Source organism: Carettochelys insculpta, chromosome 15, assembly GCF_033958435.1.
Source record: "Carettochelys insculpta isolate YL-2023 chromosome 15, ASM3395843v1, whole genome shotgun sequence".
In the NCBI taxonomy this organism is placed as follows: domain Eukaryota; kingdom Metazoa; phylum Chordata; order Testudines; family Carettochelyidae; genus Carettochelys; species Carettochelys insculpta.
The window spans coordinates 38,905,749-38,927,951 of record NC_134151.1 but is presented as its reverse complement, the minus strand read 5'-3'; the positions used below and the strand labels follow the sequence as shown (position 1 = coordinate 38,927,951).

General features: G+C 64.3%; 1 protein-coding gene across 1 annotated transcript in view; it reads right to left on the bottom strand.

Annotated features, from left to right (window-relative positions):
• Nucleotides 1-7,487: 7,487 nt before the first annotated feature.
• CDHR2 (cadherin related family member 2) overlaps nucleotides 7,488-22,203 on the bottom strand; it is a 67,842-nt gene continuing 53,126 nt past the window's right edge. Inside the window, exons 30-32 of the mRNA XM_075009543.1 lie at nucleotides 8,515-8,595; nucleotides 8,284-8,353; nucleotides 7,488-7,779 (exon numbers count right to left, since the gene is read on the bottom strand). Of these exons, the coding sequence (XP_074865644.1) occupies nucleotides 7,639-7,779; nucleotides 8,284-8,353; nucleotides 8,515-8,595 (292 nt within the window). The 3' untranslated portion in view covers nucleotides 7,488-7,638. The remainder of the gene's footprint in view (nucleotides 7,780-8,283; nucleotides 8,354-8,514; nucleotides 8,596-22,203) is intronic.

Genomic DNA, 22,203 nt, shown 5'->3' with positions numbered 1-22,203 from the left:
CCGCAGCCTGCCAGAAACCCCTTACCAGCTCCCCAGCCGTGCTGCCCCAGCGCAGCCCCCAGCCCCGTGCTGGCCATCCCACAGCCCAGCCCAGTCAGGGTTGTGATGTCCTCGGCGCTGCCGCGGGGCTCAGCTGCGACCTGGGCAGGGGCTGGGCGAGCCAGCAGCCTGAGAGCACGGGGTGGCCCTGGGGCCCTGGGGGAGCAGGGGTGGCTGTGGGGAAGCAGGGGCGGCCCTGGGACCGTGGAAGAGGCTGGGGCGGCCCTGGGGCTGTGGGCAAGGCTGGGTAGGCCCTGGGGCTGTGGGTGAGGCTGGAGTGGCCCTGGGGCCGTGGGGGAGGCTGGGGCGGCCCGGGGGCTGTGGGCGAGGCTGGGGTGGCCCGGGGGCTGTGGGTGAGGCTGGAGTGGCCCTGGGGCCGTGGGGGAGGCTGGGGCGGCCGTGGGGGAGCAGGGGTGGGCCCTGCGGCTGTGGGGGAGGCTGGGGTGGGCCCTGGGGCCGTGGGGGAGGCTGGGGCGGCTCTGGGGCCGTGGAGGAGGCTGAGGCGGCCGTCGGGGAGCAGGGGCGGCCCTGGGGCTGTAGGGGAGGCTGGGGTGGCCCTGGGGCTGTGGGTGAGGCTGGAGCAGCCCTGGGGGCGTGGGGGAGGCTGGGGCGGCTCTGGGGCCGCGGGGGAGGCTGGGGCGGCCCTGGGGCCGTGGGGGAGGCTGGGGCGGCTCTGGGGCCGCGGGGGAGGCTGGGGCGGCGCTGGGGCCGTGGGCGAGGCTGGGGCGGCTCTGGGGCCGTGGGGGAGGCTGGGGCGGCGCTGGGTCCGTGGGCGAGGCTGGGGCGGCTCTGGGGCCGTGGGGGAGGCTGGGGCGGCGCTGGGGCCGTGGGCGAGGCTGGCACGTGCTGGTTTGGGTGCCCGTCACCCGTCCCCCTCTTGCCCTGGGCCCTGGCTCGCCCAGCCCGGTGTGGCCAGCTGCGGCACTGGGAAATGCCTGCGCACACCCTGCCTGGCATTAGAAACGCCCCTCCTGTCCTCGGCCTTTGGGGCACACAGGCCCCGTGTCCCCCTCCATGCGCGGGGCTGGTTTACTGGGAAAGTGCTGGGATTCCCCTCGGGCCTGAGGCTTGGAAGGGCAGCTGGGGAAGTGGGGGGCGCAGCAGCACACTGGGGCCTGGGGGTGGCTGGGGAGCCGGGGGTGCCCGGGGGCTGCAGGCCAGACGCCATGCAGGGGCAGGCCCACGCTGCAGCGTAATGCTCCTGTTCTGTGTTGCAGACCCAGTGCCGGCAGTGGGAGAACATGGGCCAGGCCTGGGCCAGGCCTGGGCAGCACTAAGGAGCTCGAGAGCCTGCAGCTGCTGGCCCCCGAGGTGGGGGCAGAAGACGGGAGCTCCGTGTGCTGCCAGCAGCCCAGCAGCCACCTGCCCGGCTCCTCGGGCACGCTGGCCATGCGGAACTGCTGCAGCACTAAGCCTGCCAGCCCAGGCAGCCGAGAGAGCAGAGCCGAGGTCCCTGCCACGGCCCAGCCATCCTCGCTGGAGCCCGGGGCTGGCAGCCGGGCCCTGGCACTCACGGGCACCGGAGTGGGGCCACCGGAGAAGGGGACAGAGCGAGCGAGTGTGGCCGTGAGCTGCCTGGGACAGGAGGGCCTCCCGAACTCTGGCCCGTTGGCATTGCCCGATGGCGCTGGCATCCCCCTGGGTCCCGCCGTGGGCAGCACGGGGCCAGCGTCTCCACGCCTCCTGCCGGAGCCCTGCCTCAAGGGGCGCAGCAAGGACCCCGGCAGCGCCCCAGCCACCCTGAAACACGTGGCGTTTCTTGACCCCATCGATGCCGCTCCCCAGCTGGAGGGTGCCGGAGCCGCCACTGCCAGCCCCACTCCGGGTCCAGGGCAGCCTGGAGCCTCGCAGGGAGACGTGTCCGTGGGGAGCGTGGGAGCCCCCGGAGCGGCGCCTTTGTCCCCGTGCGGCCTGGGCCCATCTGGGGCAGGAGCTGGCGGGAGGGCACCTGTGTCTCTGGCCGAGCCCAAGGGCCCTCTGGGCTCGGGGGACCCGGCACGTCCTTCTTCTCCAGGAGGTGCCAAGGAGCTGGCCAGAGGCACATCAGGAGCAGAAGCATCATCCAGCCTTGGACCGAGGGGGGATGCAGGACTCACCCCGTTGGGCCGAGCCAAGGAGACAGGTCGCCCTGCCCCCCTCTCCGGCCACAAAGCCGACGCTGCTGGTGCCACTCACGGTGTCCAAGGCCAGGGCCAGCCAGGGAGCCAGGCAGCTGAGGCCAGAGGGGTAACTGGCCCGGCCCAGAAGCTGCCGAGAGCCGTGGGGCCTGGGCTGGGCTCTGGGGAGGAGGCTGCTCCGGAGGCCCGGACTGTGGAGCTGCTGTCCAAGACCTACTCGTTTGAGCTCACGCCTCCCCCGCAGGACGCCGGGACGCAGGACGCCGGGACGCAGGCCGGCAGCCGAGTCTCACTGGTGTCCGTGGCCATCAGCCCCATCAGCCCCCCGGACGGGACCACGGCCTTCGCCTTCCACAGCCGCGGCGCCCTGCAGAGCCCAGGCCCCCAGCTGAAGCCCTCCAAGAAGGATGCGGAGATGCAGGTGTCCATCCCGGTGCAGACCAGGTCTGTGGCCACGGGGCCCATGACGCCGGTGGCCACGTCCCCCCAGACCGCCTACCCAGAGGTGCACGTCAAGGCGGCGCCAGAGGAGCCCCCGGAGCCCATCCGGGAGGTGAGCTGGGATGAGAAGGGAATGACCTGGGAGGTGTACGGCGCCACCATGGAGGTGGAGGTGCTGGGCATGGCCATCCAGAAGCACCTGGAGAAGCAGATTGAGGAGCACAGCCGGCAGCTGGGGATGACGCCCCAGAGCGCCCAGGCCAGCTCCATCAAGGAGGCGCCGTGCAAGGAGGAGGCCAAGCGCCCGCCCAGCATGTTCCGGGCTCTGCTGCAGAGCGTGCGCCGGCCCCGCTGCTGCTCCCGGGCCGGCCCCGCCACGGAGTGAGGCTGCCGGCGGCTGGGCGCGGGGGCGCGGCGCAGGGTTTCTCAGGCACTCCCGCGGGACCAGGCTCAGCGAGCGCACGTGGTCCCTGACCAGCCCGAGTCGGACAGCACAGCCTGAGCCGGGGCAGAGACGCCAGGCCCCAGCTTGCAGTGTCGGCGCCCACTGCGGTGGGCACTGCGTGCTGGGCCATGGCCTGCCTGCCGCAGCCCGGGGAGAGGTGGCAGTGGGTGGGGGGCTGCAGGCCTGCCTGGGCCAACTCCACGCCTTTCCCAGGGCCGTGAGCTGCACTTCTCACGGCACGGCCCAGCCCAGCCTCGCCTCCTGGCCGGGTGCCCCAAGCTGAGCCCTGCCGGGGGGGCGGGGACTCCAGCTGGCCCTTGGCATTGCCCTGCTGTGCTGCAGGCCTCCCCCTCCCCGCGCCCGGCGCTGGGGGGCAGGATCGGACTGCCCTGACAGCAGGCAGGGGCAGGGGCAGGCTGGCCTGGGCTGGCTTTACCTGTGCTCAGGCCTGTGCGTTGCAGAGACAAGCTCCGGCCTCGCTCCATGGCTGGCTGCTTCCACCCCCAGCCTGCCCTGAGCTCGGCGCTCTGCAGGCTGCGGGGAGGCAGGGCTGCTCAGGGGCTCTGCGCAGGCACCTGGAGCCCTTTGCCCCAGCTCGGCTTGCTGTACCCCTGCTGTAGGTCCAGCAGCCCTGGAGCCTCCCTGGCACAGGCACCCTGCTGTCTCCACGAGAGCGCAGACACACCGGGACCCCGAGACTCCATCCCTGCTGCCTGAGCCTGGCCTTTGCAACCCGTGGGCCCAGAGCTGCCTGCCCCTTGGTTGCTGGGCCCTGGCAGCACCTTGGCCTTTGTTCTCGGCAGTGACTGGCCAGGCACGGTCTCTGTGGGTCCCAGCTTCTCACGCTCCTGACCCCGGGGGCTGCACAGAGCAGTGGGGGCCGCAAACCAAGCCCCTTGCCTGAGAAACCCGGCCTGTTCGGCCACGCTCACGTCCTGTCTGGGTGTCCGTGTCTCTGCGTGTGTCCTTGTGTGGGAGTCAGCCAGTGCCTGTGGGGGGGGTGGCCCGGTGTGGGTGGGACCCTGCGCAGGCGTGGCCGTGTCTGGGCGTGTTGGTGGGACCCTGGGTGGGGGGGTGGCCAGGTGTTGGTGGGACCCTGTGCAGGCGTGGCCGTGTCTGGGCGTGTTGGTGGGACCCTGGGGGGGCGTGTCCAGGTGTTGGTGGGACCCTGCGCAGGCGTGGCCGTGTCTGGGCGTGTTGGTGGGACCCTGGGGGGGCGTGTCCAGGTGTTGGTGGGACCCTGCGCAGGCGTGGCCGTGTCTGGGCGTGTTGGTGGGACCCTGGGGGGGCGTGTCCAGGTGTTGGTGGGACCCTGCGCAGGCGTGGCCGTGTCTGGGCGAGTTGGTGGGACCCTGGGGGGGGGTGTCCAGGTGTTGGTGGGACCCTGCGCAGGCGTGGCCGTGTCTGGGCATGTTGGTGGGACCCTGGGTGGGGGGGTGGCCAGGTGTTGGTGGGACCCTGCGCAGGCGTGGCCGTGTCTGGGCATGTTGGTGGGACCCTGGGGGGGCGTGTCCAGGTGTTGGTGGGACCCTGGGGGGGGGGTGTCCAGGTGTTGGTGGGACCCTGCGCAGGCGTGGCCGTGTCTGGGCATGTTGGTGGGACCCTGGGGGGGCGTGTCCAGGTGTTGGTGGGACCCTGGGGGGGGGGTGTCCAGGTGTTGGTGGGACCCTGCGCAGGCGTGGCCGTGTCTGGGCGTGTTGGTGGGACCCTGGGGGGGCGTGTCCAGGTGTTGGTGGGACCCTGCACAGGCGTGGCCGTGTCTGGGCGAGTTGGTGGGACCCTGGGGGGGCGTGTCCAGGTATTGGTGGGACCCTGCGCAGGCGTGGCCGTGTCTGGGCATGTTGGTGGGACCCTGGGGGGGCGTGTCCAGGTGTTGGTGGGACCCTGCGCAGGCGTGGCCGTGTCTGGGCGAGTTGGTGGGACCCTGGGGGGGGGTGTCCAGGTGTTGGTGGGACCCTGCGCAGGCATAGCCAGGTGTGGCTGGGTCCCTCAGGGGCGTGGCCCGATGTGGGGGTGTGGCCGGGTGTCCCCGGACCCCGTTTCTCAGACAGCAGAGGGGCCTGTGGAGGGGTGCGCAGTGGGGGGATTTCACTGGCCCGTTTGGCTTTTGGGGCTCTGACAGACGGGCAGCAGCTGTTGCCTTCCCCCACCCCCACTGACTCCCTTTGTGGGGGTGTTGTGGTTTGTCTCAGGACACAAATGGGCAGCTGAGCCCAGCTGCGCAGCAGGGGTGGGGGAAGTCGCAGCTGCTTGGGTGCAACCGGGGCATCACCTCCCCTGGCTCCCGACATTCACCTGGCACAGCAGGCCCCAGGCCAGAGCCTCCGGGTGGCACCTGTGCCGAGCCCTGGCCGGGTCCCCCAGCATGAGCCATGTGACCCTCTTGCCCCAGCAGAGCTTGGGGGGCAGGAGGAAGCACAGGCGGTGCCAGATCCCAGGGCTGGTGATGGTCATTGCCCTTAGTGCCAGGTGCCCACCCACGCCCACCGAGCTGGCCCCGTCTGCCTGTGTGAAGGGAGCACAGCGGTGCTGGGGACCGGCCCAGGCCAGCGCAAGGCACAGCGTGGGGGGATGGACCTGGGGGCTGGGTGCTCCTCAAACCCCACTAAGCCAGCGGGCCCTGCTGGGTGGGAGTGGGCAGCCACCCCCGCGTGTTCTGGGAGTCCGGCCCTGCAGATGGGCTGCTGCTTTGGGAGGGGGCCTGGCCTTGGGGCCACAGGGCCCAGTTTGCATCCCCCCCGCCCCCGGACACCGGCTGCAGCTGCAGGGTTGCTCGGCTGCTACCCCAGCTGCGAGCTGGCTGTCCTCCCCCAGGGCTCCCTGCCGCGTCCCGCCCAGGCGCCCGCGTCTGCTGCCCCGGCCGTGCAGCAAAGGCAGCCAGTAGCAATCGCGCTATGGGTCAGTCATGACTTCCCGGCCAGGCAGCCCCCTGGCCAGGGAATGGGTGTGTCCCCTGCACACCACAGCCCACCTGGTCCTGTTCGGGGGGGGGCGGTCAGGTGCGCCCAGCCAGCCCATCGCTTTCTAGCCCTCCAGCCAATCACCACCCTGGGATCACTCACTGGGCTAAAGTACAACTTTTCGGCCAATCCGTGTACAGGATTTGCAGGCAAGCGATTGGCCAGCGAGGAAGCACTGGATCCCCACGGACTGGTCCTGATTGGCTGCAGCTGCCACTGGCTGTGGTGCTGGCCCAGGTGGCTGGGCAAGGTGCGCTCCCCCCCCCCGCCCTGGTCAGCCACGGGGCAGCCCGTGGGCCCCGCCTGGCACTGCGCCCATGTGTTAAAGCCTTTGGCTCCCGGCTCAGGGCCACTGCCACGGGAGCAGACAACGTGGCACCTGCTCGGACCCCCCAGCCATCTGGAGGGGCGGTGGAAAGGGGGCACCGGGGTCTTTGCACCCAGTCCCCGGCCAGTCTGGGCCCCTGCTGCTGGCTCTGGCGGAACACCCGCTGCCCGAGTGCCTTGCAGCCATGCAGCCAGGTGTGTGACCAGTGCCTGGCACAACCCGCCCCCGCCAGGGCGAGTGGGGAGGGGGCACGTCTGCTCCAGAGTGTGTGTGTGGGGGGGGGGTCCGCCCTGCCGCGTGGCGCGCTGGTCTCCTCCGGCCCTGGCGTGCCACCGCGCTCGCTGAGCCGGAGCCGGGCCGGGCTGCCTGGGAGTCGCCGCTCACTTTCTTCTTTCCCCTGGTCTTTTTTGGGTAAAACGTGTGAACTTGGAGGTTGGGTAATAAAACCTGGACAACCGGCTGTGGGGCTTCCTTCCCACGGGGGCGTCTGCGCGCCGGCGCCAGGGCAGAGCCTGCTCAGCGGCTGTGCACCGCAGCCCCTGGAGAAGGGCTTCCCATGGGGCTGGTGCTGCCTTGGGCACCTGGGCCGGGCACACTGGAGCACCTCTTAGCCGGGGCTGCAAAGCGCCTGGGACCCATGTGCATCCCCTGCCCAGCCTTGTGCGCCTCACACCCCAGGAGCCTGCCGTGCCCAGCTCTTCCCCACAGAGTGAGGGGTGGAGGGTGGGGTGCCAGGCGTGGGCCAGGGCCTCTGTGCTGCAAATGGCACCTGGGAGCCCAGTGGTTGAGGCAGGGCCAGCTGGAGCCTGGGCTGCAGTGTCGGGGGCCAGGGCACCAGCCAGCTGGAGGCCGCGTAGGCCTGGGCCAGGTATTAGGCTGTGGCCCAGGGTGCCATGGGAAGGGCCTGCCCAGGGCTGCCCCCTCCCCTTCCCAGTCACTGCACGCTGCGCCTGAGCCCAGGAGGGTGCGCTGAGGGGGGGCCAGCAGGCTGCGGTTCCTGGCTGTTGCCTCGTCCTCCCATGCCCCCCACTGTCCCCCAAGGGGCTCTCTGGAGCAGGGAGAGGCAGCTGCACCTACCCAAAGCCATCACCAGCTCCCCATGTCCCTGCCCTGCCCTGCCGAGAGCTGCCAGGCACAGCAGCAAGGGGCCCAGCCGAGAGGGTTCAGACAGTCCCGGGGTGCTGTGGGAGCCCCCCAGGCTGAGCAGGTTTATTGGCAGAGACGTGGCTGTTAGAGGCAGCAGGTAGCTCGGAGCTGCCCGGCGAGTCCTGCTGCACCGTGGTGGCTCATCCCGGCACAGCCGGGCGCTCACAGGTCCGTGGTGTCCAGGCAGGGGTTGCTGAAGGTGAACGTTGGCTTGCTGGGGTCTCCTGGGGGGTGGCCCTGCAGGACGGCCGCCAGGGGCTCCTCGCAGCTGCCCTGTTGTGCCAGCGCTGCTGCCCGGCCCAGCTGGGGGAGGAGAGCGACAAGCAGCGTCTCAGGGCACACAGCCCAGCGCAACTGGGCCCCCGCCGTGGCTACGGCCCTAGCGACGAGCCCGCCTGGTGGCATCTGCTGCAGCGGGGGGAGCTGGGCACGGAGAGCAGGGCAGGGCTGTGCCGGCCCCAGGGCTGCCCCCCGCGTGGCCGCCCTCCGTGAGAGCGGCTCCGTGTCCGACAGCCGCTGGGCTCCGCGAATGACCCCCCGGAGGCTGTTTGCACAGGCAGCCGGCTGCGCCCACCTCCCCATCAGCCTCTGCCCCGATGCGTCAGGCGGACCCACGGCGCAGAGCAACGGCCCCGCCATGCCAAGAAACCACATGGGCACCAAAGGCAGCTCCAGTGCCGAGCCGGGCACCGAGCTGAGCTCTGCCGGCTGAGCAGCAGTAGAGCACGGTGCTGCCGCAGGACCCCCGGGCGTCCCACGGGCACGGCCATGCCCACCCCAGCAGACGGGCTCGGGCTGCTAACTCACCTGCAGCCCCGGGGGAAAGGGGCCTCCCTCGGCTGGGAGCTCCACCATGTTTTCGTCCAGCGAGTTCACGCTGCGGGAGGGAGCAGCAGAGGTGAGCAGGGGTCAGTCGGGCCAGGCCCCCAGGGCAGTGCCCCGCAGGAGCGGGTACGGGCTGGAGTGCCCTGCCTTGTCCTCATGGGGGCTGGGGCAACAGAGACCAACACCCCACAGCAGGGAGAGGGCCCAGCCTACCTGGTGGCCTCGGAGCAGGTGTCCTCATCAAACCCCAGGTCTGTTGGGGTGTCCAGGATGAGATTGAGCACTGGGTTTGCCCTGCGGAGAGAACGGTGTGGGGTGAACATTGCAACAGCGCAGCCAGTCACCACGCCCACAGCCACAGCCACCAAAACCACAGCCGGCACGGCACAGCCACAGCCACCAAAACCACAGTGCAGCCACAGCTGGCACGGCACAGCCCCAGTCACCACACCCACAGCCACAGCCACCAAAACCACAGCGCAGCCACAGCCGGCACGGCACAGCCCCAGTCACCACGCCCACAGCCACAGCCGGCACGGCACAGCCCCAGTCACCACACCCACAGCCACAGCCACCAAAACCACAGCCGGCACGGCACAGCAACAGCCACCAAAACCACAGCGCAGCCACAGCCGGCACGGCACAGCCCCAGTCACCACACCCACAGCCACAGCCACCAAAACCACAGCCGGCACGGCACAGCCACAGCCACCAAAACCACAGCGCAGCCACAGCCGGCACGGCACAGCCCCAGTCACCACGCCCACAGCCACAGCCACCAAAACCACAGCCGGCACGGCACAGCCACAGCCACCAAAACCACAGTGCAGCCACAGCCGGCACGGCACAGCCCCAGTCACCACACCCACAGCCACAGCCACCAAAACCACAGCGCAGCCACAGCCGGCACGGCACAGCCCCAGTCACCACACCCACAGCCACAGCCACCAAAACCACAGCGCAGCCACAGCCGGCACGGCACAGCCCCAGTCACCACGCCCACAGCCACAGCCACCAAAACCACAGCCGGCACGGCACAGCCACAGCCACCAAAACCACAGCGCAGCCACAGCCGGCACGGCACAGCCCCAGTCACCACACCCACAGCCACAGCCACCAAAACCACAGCCGGCACGGCACAGCAACAGCCACCAAAACCACAGCGCAGCCACAGCCGGCACGGCACAGCCCCAGTCACCACACCCACAGCCACAGCCACCAAAACCACAGCACAGCCACAGCCGGCACGGCACAGCCCCAGTCACCACGCCCACAGCCACAGCCGGCACGGCACAGCCCCAGTCACCACACCCACAGCCACAGCCACCAAAACCACAGCCGGCACGGCACAGCAACAGCCACCAAAACCACAGCGCAGCCACAGCCGGCACGGCACAGCCCCAGTCACCACACCCACAGCCACAGCCACCAAAACCACAGCCGGCACGGCACAGCCACAGCCACCAAAACCACAGCGCAGCCCCAGCTGGCACGGCACAGCCCCAGTCACCACACCCACAGCCACAGCCACCAAAACCACACCGCAGCCACAGCCGGCACTGCACAGCCCCAGTCGCCACAGCCACCAAAACCGCACTGCAGCCACAGCCAGCACGGCACAGCCCCAGTCACCACACCCACAGCCACAGCCACCAAAACCGCACTGCAGCCACAGCCAGCACGGCACAGCCCCAGTCACCACACCCACAGCCACAGCCGGCACTGCACAGCCCCAGTCACTACCATGGCACAGCCACCGCCACCAAAACCACAGCGCAGCCACAGCCGGCACTGCACAGCCCCAGTAACGACAACAACGGCACAGCCACCGGCACCAAAACCACAGCGCAGCCACAGCCGGCACTGCACAGCCCCAGTCACGACAACAACGGCACAGCCACAGCCACCAAAACCACAGTGCAGCCACAGCCGGCACTGCACAGCCCCAGTCACTACCATGGCACAGCCACCGCCACCAAAACCACAGCGCAGCCACAGCCGGCACTGCACAGCCCCAGTCACGACAACAACGGCACAGCCACAGCCACCAAAACCACAGCGCAGCCACAGCCGGCACTGCACAGCCCCAGTAACGACAACAACGGCACAGCCACCGGCACCAAAACCACAGCGCAGCCACAGCCAGCACGGCACAGCCCCAGTCACCACACCCACAGCCACAGCCACCAAAACTGCACTGCAGCCACAGCCAGCACGGCACAGCCCCAGTCACGACAACAACGGCACAGCCACCGGCACCAAAACCACAGCGCAGCCTGTGATGGGGTTCAGGGGTCCCCCTCCACTGCACCCCGTCCGCTGGCAGGATTGACTCTCACTTAGCAGGTACAACAGCAGGTTTATTAGGCAACAGATGCCCAGTTTCTCACAGAAGTGACAGCACAGCAGCCAGAGACAGTCCTTCCAACCTGTCCTGGGGAGAAGACCCCGAGGGGCGCCCCTCTGGGGTGTAGCTTCCCCCTCCTCCGGCTGGCTGCCTTCCACCTCCTCTTTCCCCAGCTTCCTAACTGCCGCCCCTGATTCAAAACCCAGCTCGGCTCCTCCCTCCTCTTTGTTCAGGGCAGAGGTGTTACCTGCCAGTTGTAGCCCCAGGGTCATCCTTAGCCACTGGGAGCTGCTGCTTGTCTCGGACATCCAGCCTGACTCACACATGCACTCCCACCACTCCATCACATCTCTCCCCCCTTCCAGACCGAACTGAGCGGGGTCACTTAGCCAGTGACCTGGGGAAGTTCGGGGCCCTCCCTGCGTGACAGGGCATCGGCTGTGGTGTTGTTGTTCCCCTTGACGTGGACCACCTCCATGTCGTAGTCCTGCAGGAGCAGACTCCACCGCAGGAGCTTGGCGTTGGCCCCTTTCATGTGATGCAGCCAGGTCAGGGGTGAGTGATCGGGGTACACGGTGAAACGCCGTCCAAACAGGTATGGCTGCAGCTTCCCCAGCGCCCACACCATGGCCAGACATTCCTTCTCTATGGCCGCGTAGTTCTGCTCCCAGGGCAGCAGCTTCTTACTCAGGTACACGATGGGGTGTTTCTCCCCTTTGTCAGTCACCTGCATTAGCACCGCCCCCAGCCCCACGTCTGAGGCATCGGTGAACACCAGGAAGGGCTTGTTGAAGTCTGGATTTGCCAGCACTGGGGCCCTGACCAGAGCCTCCTTCAGCACACAGAGGGCCTCTTGGCACTGCTCTGTCCAGACCACCTTGTCAGGCTTTCCCTTTTACACAGCTCCGTGAGGGGGGCTGCGATGGAGCTAAAGTGGGGCACAAACCTCCGGTAGTACCCCGCCATCCCAATGAAGGCCTGGACCTGTTTCTTAGTCTGGGGTGTTGGCCAATCCCTGACAGCCTCCACTTTAGCTGGCTCTGGCTTTAAGCAGCCGCTGCCCACCTTGTGGCCCAGGTAGGTCACCTCAGCCATTCCCACCTTGCACTTCCCTGCCTTGATAGTCAGACCAGCCTTCTGGAGTCGGTCCAGCACCTGCTTGAGCTGGGACACATGGTCCTCCCACGTCTGGCTGAAGATGCAAACGTTGTCCATGTAAGCCAGGGCAAAGCTCTCCATCCCTTTCAGTAGCTGGTCCACCAGACGCTGGAAGGTAGCGGGTGCCCCCTTGAGGCCGAAGGGCAGGACCAGGAACTCGTAGAGCCCCACAGGGGTGATGAAAGCCGACTTGAGCCGGGCATCTTGGTCTAATGGCACTTGCCAGTACCCCTTGGTGAGGTCTATGGTGGTGAGGTAACGGGCTCCCCCCAGCTTGTCTAAAAGGTCATCAGGCCTGGGCATGGGGTAGGCGTCCGATACAGTGATGGTGTTAAGCTTGCGATAGTCCACACAAAACCGAACAGACCCATCTTTTTTAGGGACTAACACCACGGGAGAGGCCCAGGGGCTGGACGAGGGTTGGATCACCCCCAGAGCCAGCATGTCTTCAACCTCCCGCTCTATGTCCTGAGCCGTCCTCCCTGTGGCTCTGAATGGCACACACTTGATAGGGGCGTGGGTGCCTGTCTCTATTCGGTGGACAGCCAGGTCAGTGCGTCTGGGTCTGTCCGAGAACAGCTGTTGATGTGAATGCAGCACCTCCTTGATCTCCGTCTGCTGGGCAGGGGTCAGCTGGTCTGAGAGGGGAATAGACTCCAGCAAGGAGCTGGCTCCAGCCCTTGTGAGTAAATTCACCAAGGGATCATCCCCCTGCCCCTCCCAGTGCCTGCACACGGCCGGTACCAAGTTCTCTCTGTCCCAGTAAGGTTTCATCATGTTCACATGATAGACCCGGTGGCTGTGGGCCCGGTTCGACAGTTCCACCACATAATTCACGTCATTTAGCTGTTTGACAACCTTGAAGGGCCCATCCCAGGCCGCTTGCAGCTTGTTCCGCCGCACAGGTACAAGGACCATCACTTGGTCCCCGGTGGCATAGGCTCGGGCCCTGGCGTTACGGTCATACCAGACCTTTTGCTTCCTTTGGGCCATGGAGAGGTTCTCCCCGGCTAGGCCCATGAGCTCGGTGAGTTTTTCCCGGAAGGTCAGTACATACTGTACCACTGACTCCCCTTCAGGAGAGGCCGTCCCCTCCCACTCTTCTCTGAGCAAGTCCAAGGGTCCCCGTACCCTCCTTCCATACAGCAGCTCAAACGGGGAGAACCCCGTGGATTCCTGGGGCACCTCCCTGTATGCAAACAGCAGGTGGGGTAAGTACTTGTCCCAGTCATGGGGGTATTGATTCATGAAGGTTCTCAGCATCTGCTTGAGACTCCCATTGAACCTCTCCACCAGCCCATTGGTCTGTGGGTGGTAGGCTGTGGCCCAGGTGTGCCGGACCCCACACTTGTCCCACAAGCTTTGCAGCAGGGCCGACATAAAGTTGGAACCCTGATCCGTGAGGACCTCCTTGGGGAACCCCACTCTGCTGAAAATGGACAGCAGCGCATCCGCCACGGTGTCAGCGTCGACAGAGGTTAAGGCCACTGCTTCTGGGTATCGCGTGGCAAAATTTACCACCACCAAAATATATTTCTTCCCCGAACGCGTTGCCTTGCTGCAGAGGCCCACTATGTCTATAGCCACTTTCTGGAAAGGCTCCTCTATGATGGGCAGTGGCCTCAGGGCAGCTTTCCCCTTCTCCTGGGTCTTCCCCACCCTCTGGCAGGGATCGCAGGACAGGCAATACAGACGGACAGCTGCAAAGATCCCAGGCCAAAAAAAGTTCTGTAACAAGCTTTCCCTGGTGCGGTGGATCCCCTGGTGTCCTGCGAGCGGGACATCATGGGCTAGGTACAGCAGCCTGCGCCGGTACTTTTGGGGGACCACCAGTTGCCTCTGGACCTTCCATGGCTCCGCTTTGCATCTGGGAGCCCATTCCCGGTACAGGAATCCCTTTTCCCACAGGGATTTCTCCCTGCAGCCCTCCCCCAGCTGTGGAGCTGGGCTGATACTGGCCAGTTCCCTCAGCTGCTGCAAGGAGGGGTCTCTCTGCTGCTCTGCCTGAAACTCTTTGGCTGGGGCAGGGGTGGAAGCCACTTCCCCTTCTCTGCCTGGCTCCAGCACCCCTGGCCTGTGAGACCTGGTTTTTGGGGGCCCCCCTTTCTCTCAGGGTTGGCCCCTGTGGCTTCTGTGGCTTTGGCAGGGCCTGTACTCCTGAATCTGGGGAGCGCACCCCTCATTTTCTTTGGCTACGGGTCAGGACCAGGGCATGAGGGCGTTCACCTGGCCAGTTCTCCAGGTCACCCCCCATCAGTACATCCGCCGGCAAATGGCTGTGCACACGCCCACTTCCTTGGGGCCTTCCTTATCCCCCCATTTCAGGTGCACCCTCGCCATGGGCACCTTGAAAGGGGTCCTGTCAATTCCTGTTACAGTCAGGTGGGAAGTGGGCATCATCCAGCCCGGTGCCACCACCCCAGGCCGGGCCAGCGTCACGTCAGCGCCTGTGTCCCAGAACCCCGTGACCTTTCTCCCATCCACCTCGAGGTGTTTGAGACGCTTGCTCCACAGAGGTAGTGCCGCCCCCACTCTGTAAACTGGCCTCTGAGCATTTGGTCCCCCTGAGGAGCTGGTCTGTGGGGCAGGCTCGGCCCAAGCTGACGACACACTGTCAGCACCACCCGCCTTGGCCGCCAGCCCCTCTGGCTTCTGGGACTCCACCCAGTTGACTCCATGACCCCCCGGCCTGCTCAACCTGTCTGGGAGCCTGGGGCACTGGGCTGTTCTATGCCCCTTCCACCTACAGCGATAACAGCCTGGGTCTTGTTGTGTCCCTCGGGCCGGCTGCTCTGTCCAGGCTCTGCTTGGCTCTCTGGGGGGTGGGTGGCCGGCCCCTCTTTCCTGGGCTTGCCCAAGAGGTGGTCCCCTCTGTCGTACAGTTAGGGACCGGTCTCTCTGAGATTCTCGGTCTCTCCGGGACTCACTTTCAAACCTGGCCCGGCTGTTTGTGAAGTCATCTGCCAGTTTCCCTGCATCGTGTGAATCCCCTGGTGGCTGGTCCACGAGCCACACGCTCAGGTCAGGTGCGCACATCTCGTAGAATCGCTCCAGGACCATCAGCTTGACCAGGTCCTCTATGGACTGGGCTCCCATCCCGAACGCCCACTTCCGGTAGTATTGCCTCAGGCGGGCGGTTGTCTCTACATGGGGTTCCTCTGGCCTCTTCTGCACCTCCTGGAACATCTTGTACATCTCCGGAGTCAGCCTGAACTTGTGCAGCAGGGCCTGTTTGATCCGTTCATAGTCCCCAGGCTGTAGCCCCTCCAGCTGGCTGAGCACCACTGCGGCCTTCTGGTCCAGCAAGGGGGTGAGGTGTTGGAGCCACTTGGCTGAGGGAACCTCATGCAACTCACAGGCTCGCTCAAAGGCGGTAAGGAACTCGTCCATGTTCCCTGGGTCCTGACACTGGGCCAGCACACGCGTCTCCAAGTGACTGGCCACCCCGAGCTGCCTGGCCCTCTCCCCGCTTACGGCAGCTGGGGCCTCTTGGCATCTCACCTCCGGCATGGCCTGCTTGTGTGCCTGCTCTCGCTCTCTCTCCTCCCGTTCTCGCTCTCTCTCCTCCTGCTCTCGCTCTCTCTCCTCCCGCTGTCTCTCTCGTAGCTGGCGCTCGTGCTGACGCTCTCTTTCCCGTTCCTGGCGCTCACGTTCCCTCTGCCGTTCCTGGGCTTCCAGTTCCTTTAATCTCACCTCGAGCTCCAGCCGTCGCAGCTCTGCAGCGGGGGATTCTGCCCGCGATGGACCACCGCTAGTTGAGCACGACCTGGCAGGCACCATGTGCGTCTGACAGCGTCGAGCCCCCGCTCCTGTTGGAGAATCCGAAACGCTTCCCGAGGCTGACCGGCCACTTTCTGCCGGGACAGGCTCTGCCCCCCCGGATCGGTCATTCTCTTCCAGCTGGGCAATCAGCTGGGCCTTGGTCGCCTTCCCCACGGTCAGGCCCCTCTCTCTGCACAGCCCCGCTAGCTCTGCCTTCAGGAGTCGGGTATAATCCATCTCCCCGCTGTCTCCCGGGGTATCCACTCACCAGCAGCAGCTGCAGTAATTGCTCTGCTCCACCTCCGGCTCTTGTGAGGCTCCTTCCTTCTCTGGTGCTCAGTCAGCCACTGCTGGGAGCTCATCCGTGGGTGCAGCGCATCCCACTTCTGACACCAGTGTGATGGGGTTCAGGGGTCCCCCTGCACTGCACCCCGTCCGCTGGCAGGAGTGACTCTCACTCAGCAGGCACAACAGCAGGTTTATTAGGCAACAGATGCCCAGTTTCTCACAGAAGCGACAGTACAGCAGCCAGAGACAGTCATTCCAACCCGTCCTGGGGAGAGGAGCCCGAGGGGTGCCCCTCTGGGGTGTAGCTTCCCCCTCCTCAGGCTGGCTGCCTTCCAGCTCCCTCTTCCCTCCAGCCTCCAACTGCCGCCCCCGATGCAAAAACCAGCTCGGCTCCTCCCTCCTCTTTGTTCAGGGCAGAGGTGTTACCTGCCAGCCTGGGTTATAGCCCCAGGGTCATCCTTAGCCACTGGGAGCGGCTCTGCTTGTCTCCCACATCCTGCCTGACTCACACAGGCACTCCCCCCACTCCATCACACAAGCCACAGTCACCACAGCCACAACTCTACCACAGCCAGCACGGCACCACCACAGCCGGTTCTACACAGCCACAGTTACCACAACCATATTTGGCAGTACACAGTCACAGCCATCACAACCACTGTTCAACCATGGCTGGCACTGCACAACCACATTCACCACAACCACACTTGGCACTACACATCCCCAGGCACCACAACCACAGCTCAACTACATCCAGCACTCCACAGCCACAGTCACCCCAACCATGACACAACCACAGGCAGCACTACACAGCCACAGCTACCGCAACCATGGCTCAATGACAGCCGGCAATACACACCCAAACCTACCACAACCACGACTCAACCACAGCCATCACTACACAGCCACAGTCACCACAACCACAGTTCAACCATAGCTGGAACTACAAAGCTACAGTCACCACAACCATGGCACAACCACAGCCGGCACTGTGCAGCCACTGTTGCCACAACCACAGCACAAGCGGAGGCAGCACTACAGAGCCACAGCCACCACAACCGCAGCAGAAGTAAAGCCCACACTACACATCTCCAGTCACCACAACCACAGCTGGCCCTACACAGCCACAACCACCACAACCACATCTCAAACATAGCTGGCGCTACACCACCACAGTTACCACAACCATATTTGGCACTACACAGCTGCAGCCTCCGCAACCACAGCACAACCACGCTCAGCACTACACAGCCACATACACAACCATGGCTCAAGCACAGCTGGAATTACACAGCCACAACCACCAGCACCACAGGTCAACCACAGCTGACACGAAACAACTACAGTCACCACAACCATGGCACGAGCACAGCCAGCACTACACAGCCACAGCACCACAACCACAGCTCAACCAGAGCCAGCACTACACAGCCAGTCACCACAACCACGGCACCACCACAGCCGTCACTACACAGCCACACTCACCACAACCACGGCACCACCACAGTCGCCACTACACAGCCCGAGTAACCCCAACCACGGCACCACCACAGGCGTCACTACACAGCCACAGTCACCACAACCACAGCACCACCACAGCTGTCACTACACAGCCACAGTCACCACAACCACGGCACCACCACAGCCGTCACTACACAGCCACAGTCACCACAACCACGGCACCACCACAGCCGCCACTACACAGCCACAGTCACCACAACCACGGCACCACCACAGGCATCACTACACAGCCACAGTCACCACAACCACGGCACCACCACAGGCATCACTACACAGCCACAGTCACCACAACCACGGCACCACCACAGCCGCCACTACACAGCCACAGTCACCACAACCACGGCACCACCACAGCCGTCACTACACAGCCACAGTCACCACAACCACGGCACCACCACAGCCGCCACTACACAGCCACAGTCACCACAACCACGGCACCACCACAGCCGTCACTACACAGCCACAGTCACCACAACCACGGCACCACCACAGCCGCCACTACACAGCCACAGTCACCACAACCACGGCACCACCACAGCCGCCACTACACAGCCACAGTCACCACAACCACGGCACCACCACAGCCGCCACTACACAGCCACAGTCACCACAACCACGGCACCACCACAGGCATCACTACACAGCCACAGTCACCACAACCACGGCACCACCACAGCCGCCACTACACAGCCAGTCACCACAACCACGGCACCACCACAGCTGTCACTACACAGCCACAGTCACCACAACCACGGCACCACCACAGGCATCACTACACAGCCAGTCACCACAACCACGGCACCACCACAGCCACCACTACACAGCCACAGTCACCACAACCACGGCACCACCACAGCCGTCACTACACAGCCACACTCACCACAACCACGGCACCACCACAGCCGCCACTACACAGCCACAGTCACCACAACCACGGCACCACCACAGGCATCACTACACAGCCACAGTCACCACAACCACAGCACCACCACAGGCATCACTACACAGCCAGTCACCACAACCACGGCACCACCACAGCCACCACTACACAGCCACAGTCACCACAACCACGGCACCACCACAGCCGTCACTACACAGCCCGAGTCACCCCAACCACGGCACCACCACAGGCGTCACTACACAGCCACAGTCACCCCAACCACGGCACCACCACAGCCGTCACTACACAGCCACACTCACCACAACCACGGCACCACCACAGCCGTCACTACACAGCCACAGTCACCACAACCACGGCACCACCACAGGCATCACTACACAGCCACAGTCACCACAACCACGGCACCACCACAGCCGCCACTACACAGCCACACTCACCACAACCACGGCACCACCACAGCCGTCACTACACAGCCTGAGTCACCCCAACCACGGCACCACCACAGGCGTCGCTACACAGCCACACTCACCACAACCATGGCACCACCACAGCCATCACTACACAGCCACACTCACCACAACCACGGCACCACCACAGGTGTCACTACACAGCCACAGTCACCACAACCACGGCACCACCACAGTCGCCACTACACAGCCCGAGTCACCCCAACCACGGCACCACCACAGCCGCCACTACACAGCCACACTCACCACAACCACAGCACCACCACAGGCGTCACTACACAGCCACAGTCACCACAACCACGGCACCACCACAGGCGTCACTACACAGCCACAGTCACCACAACCACGGCACCACCACAGCCATCACTACACAGCCAGTCACCTCAACCACGGCACCACCACAGCCGCCACTACACAGCCACAGTCACCACAACCACGGCACCACCACAGTCGCCACTACACAGCCCGAGTCACCCCAACCACGGCACCACCACAGGCGTCACTACACAGCCACAGTCACCCCAACCACGGCACCACCACAGCCGTCACTACACAGCCAGTCACCTCAACCACGGCACCACCACAGCCGCCACTACACAGCCCGAGTCACCCCAACCACGGCACCACCACAGGCGTCACTACACAGCCACAGTCACCACAACCACGGCACCACCACAGGCGTCACTACACAGCCACAGTCACCACAACCACGGCACCACCACAGCCATCACTACACAGCCAGTCACCTCAACCACGGCACCACCACAGCCGCCACTACACAGCCACAGTCACCACAACCACGGCACCACCACAGTCGCCACTACACAGCCCGAGTCACCCCAACCACGGCACCACCACAGCCGCCACTACACAGCCACACTCACCACAACCACAGCACCACCACAGGCGTCACTACACAGCCACAGTCACCACAACCACGGCACCACCACAGGCGTCACTACACAGCCACAGTCACCACAACCACGGCACCACCACAGCCATCACTACACAGCCACAGTCACCACAACCACAGCACCACCACAGGCGTCACTACACAGCCACAGTCACCACAACCACGGCACCACCACAGCCGCCACTACACAGCCACACTCACCACAACCACAGCACCACCACAGGCGTCACTACACAGCCACAGTCACCACAACCACGGCACCACCACAGGCATCACTACACAGCCAGTCACCACAACCACAGCACCACCACAGGCGTCACTACACAGCCACAGTCACCTCAACCACGGCACCACCACAGCCATCACTACACAGCCACAGTCACCACAACCACGGCACCACCACAGCCGCCACTACACAGCCACAGTCACCACAACCATGCCTCCACCACAGCTGGAATTACACAGCCACAGCCACCAGAACCACAGGTCACCCACAGCCGGCACTATACAACTACAGTCCCCACAGACGTGATCAGCACAACGCAGGCCTGGCCACCAAAGTCATGGCACAACCCCAGCGACAGGAACCCCAGCTGCAGCTCAGCCACGACCAGCCAAGCACAAAGCCCATCTGCATGTGGGGTAGAGGCAGCACTGGGCCTAGAGCCAGGCACATCACCTCCCTCCACGCCGCCCGGCAACCTCACGGCTGGCACGGTGCGGGGGAAGTCACAGCCGGCTGCTTCTGGGCTGGGTGCCACAGACCTCATGCCAGCGTGGGCAGCTCTGGGAGGCACTCAGTGTGATGGGGTTCTGGGGTCCCCCAAGCTCTGCACCCCGGCCGTAGGCAGGAGAGTCTCTCACTTAGCAGGAGAACAGCGGGTTTATTAGCCGACAGGACACAGCATCGTACAGAGGAGTCAGTGCAGCTGGCAGAGACAGCCAATCCCACCCATGTTGGGGAGAGGAGGCCCCGAGGGGCCCCCAGAGCTGGGGCCTTGCCCCCTCCTTTGTCTTTCTCTCCCTCAGCCCAGACTAACTGCTTTCCAACTCCCAGTTCCAATTCAAACCCCTCAGGCTCCACCTCCTCCTTTGTCTCCAGTACAAAGGTGTTACCTGGTCGTCAGGGTTACCCTCAGCAGGAGCCCCACACCCTCTGTGAGCCACTCACATACACACAGGTATCCCCCACTCCATCACATCTCTCCCCCCTTCCAGACCGAACTGAGCGGGGTCACTCAGCCGGTGACCTGGGGAAGTTCGGGGCCCTCCCCTCGTGATCGGGCATCGGCTGTACCCTCGGTGCTTCCCTTGATGTGCACCACCTCCATGTTATAATCCTGCTGGGGGAGGCTCCAACTCAGGAGCTTGGTATTGGCCCTTTTCATGTGATGCAGCCGGACAAGTCCCTTTAGTTCCCTCAGGTTGGTCGGTCTCCCTGCTTCTGTCTCTGGTCCGTCAGCCACGTTCTCAAGTCGGGCAGGCAGAGCCCATACAGAGGCTGCAGCACCAACAGATCAAATAGTTCTTTTCTGGTCTGGGCCCTGCCCTGTGTGACCACCAGCCCATACAGCTGCTCCGGCACATGTTTGGAATTCAGTTACAGTCCAGTAAAAGAAGGTACAAATGCTTCCATCCTTGGCATTTAGCCAGACCACCAAAATGGTTGTGTGCCTCAGTTTCCCCTTCCATGCCACACAATAGGTTTGGAATGTTCCTCCTCATGTGAGAGGTTGCAAGACTAGTTACAGGGAACAATGGTGACATTTCAGAGTTACAGACTCCTTCAACATACAACTCATGCTTCTACATCAATGTCATCATGTCAAATGGCTCTTTCCAAACATTCAGTACATGGTACAATTCTACAGCTTTTGGGAGCAGCACCCCTTGGTTACAGCAGTCAGCGTGAGTAACAGAACAAACCCATTGCAACTGCACATTTACGTTGCTCTTTGGTAGACCACAACCTTTGTGCAACATCCTTGAGAATCTGGTGTTTTGGGGATAAATGGCTGAGGCCTTTCTTAGCACCATCAAGTTCTAATCTTCTCTCTTGCCCCCTGGGGTGGAAATTTGATCTCTCTGGCTGTGCCCTCCCTTCTAACAAGAGCTGGGCCATTGATGATCTCAGGGAGACGGCCCCCTCCCAGCCAGCCTGGAAATTTGCAAACCAAACTGCTTTCTGAGAGCTGTTTTGTGAGTCCCAGACGCAGAATCCACATGAAGGAATCCCTGTTTATCCCTTACTGGCCCACCAGGCCCAAAGCTCCTTTGTCCTTCCACCTCCAACTACTGCCTCCCCATGGAATCAGAAGTCGAATCCAGTATGAGAATATGAGTGTTTCCACCATCTGGAGATGGGGAATTGCTGGCTCTCTCCTGCATCCTACAGAGATTGGCTGTGCAGCCGTTTTACTTGGTTCTCACAGGGCTGCTCACACTACCTGATAGTTTTCACTTTACTTGCATCAACTTCCAATTCCTGAGAAACTTTTACACTGCCTGCTTTGGACCCTTGCAGAGGACAGCCAGTGGTTTCACA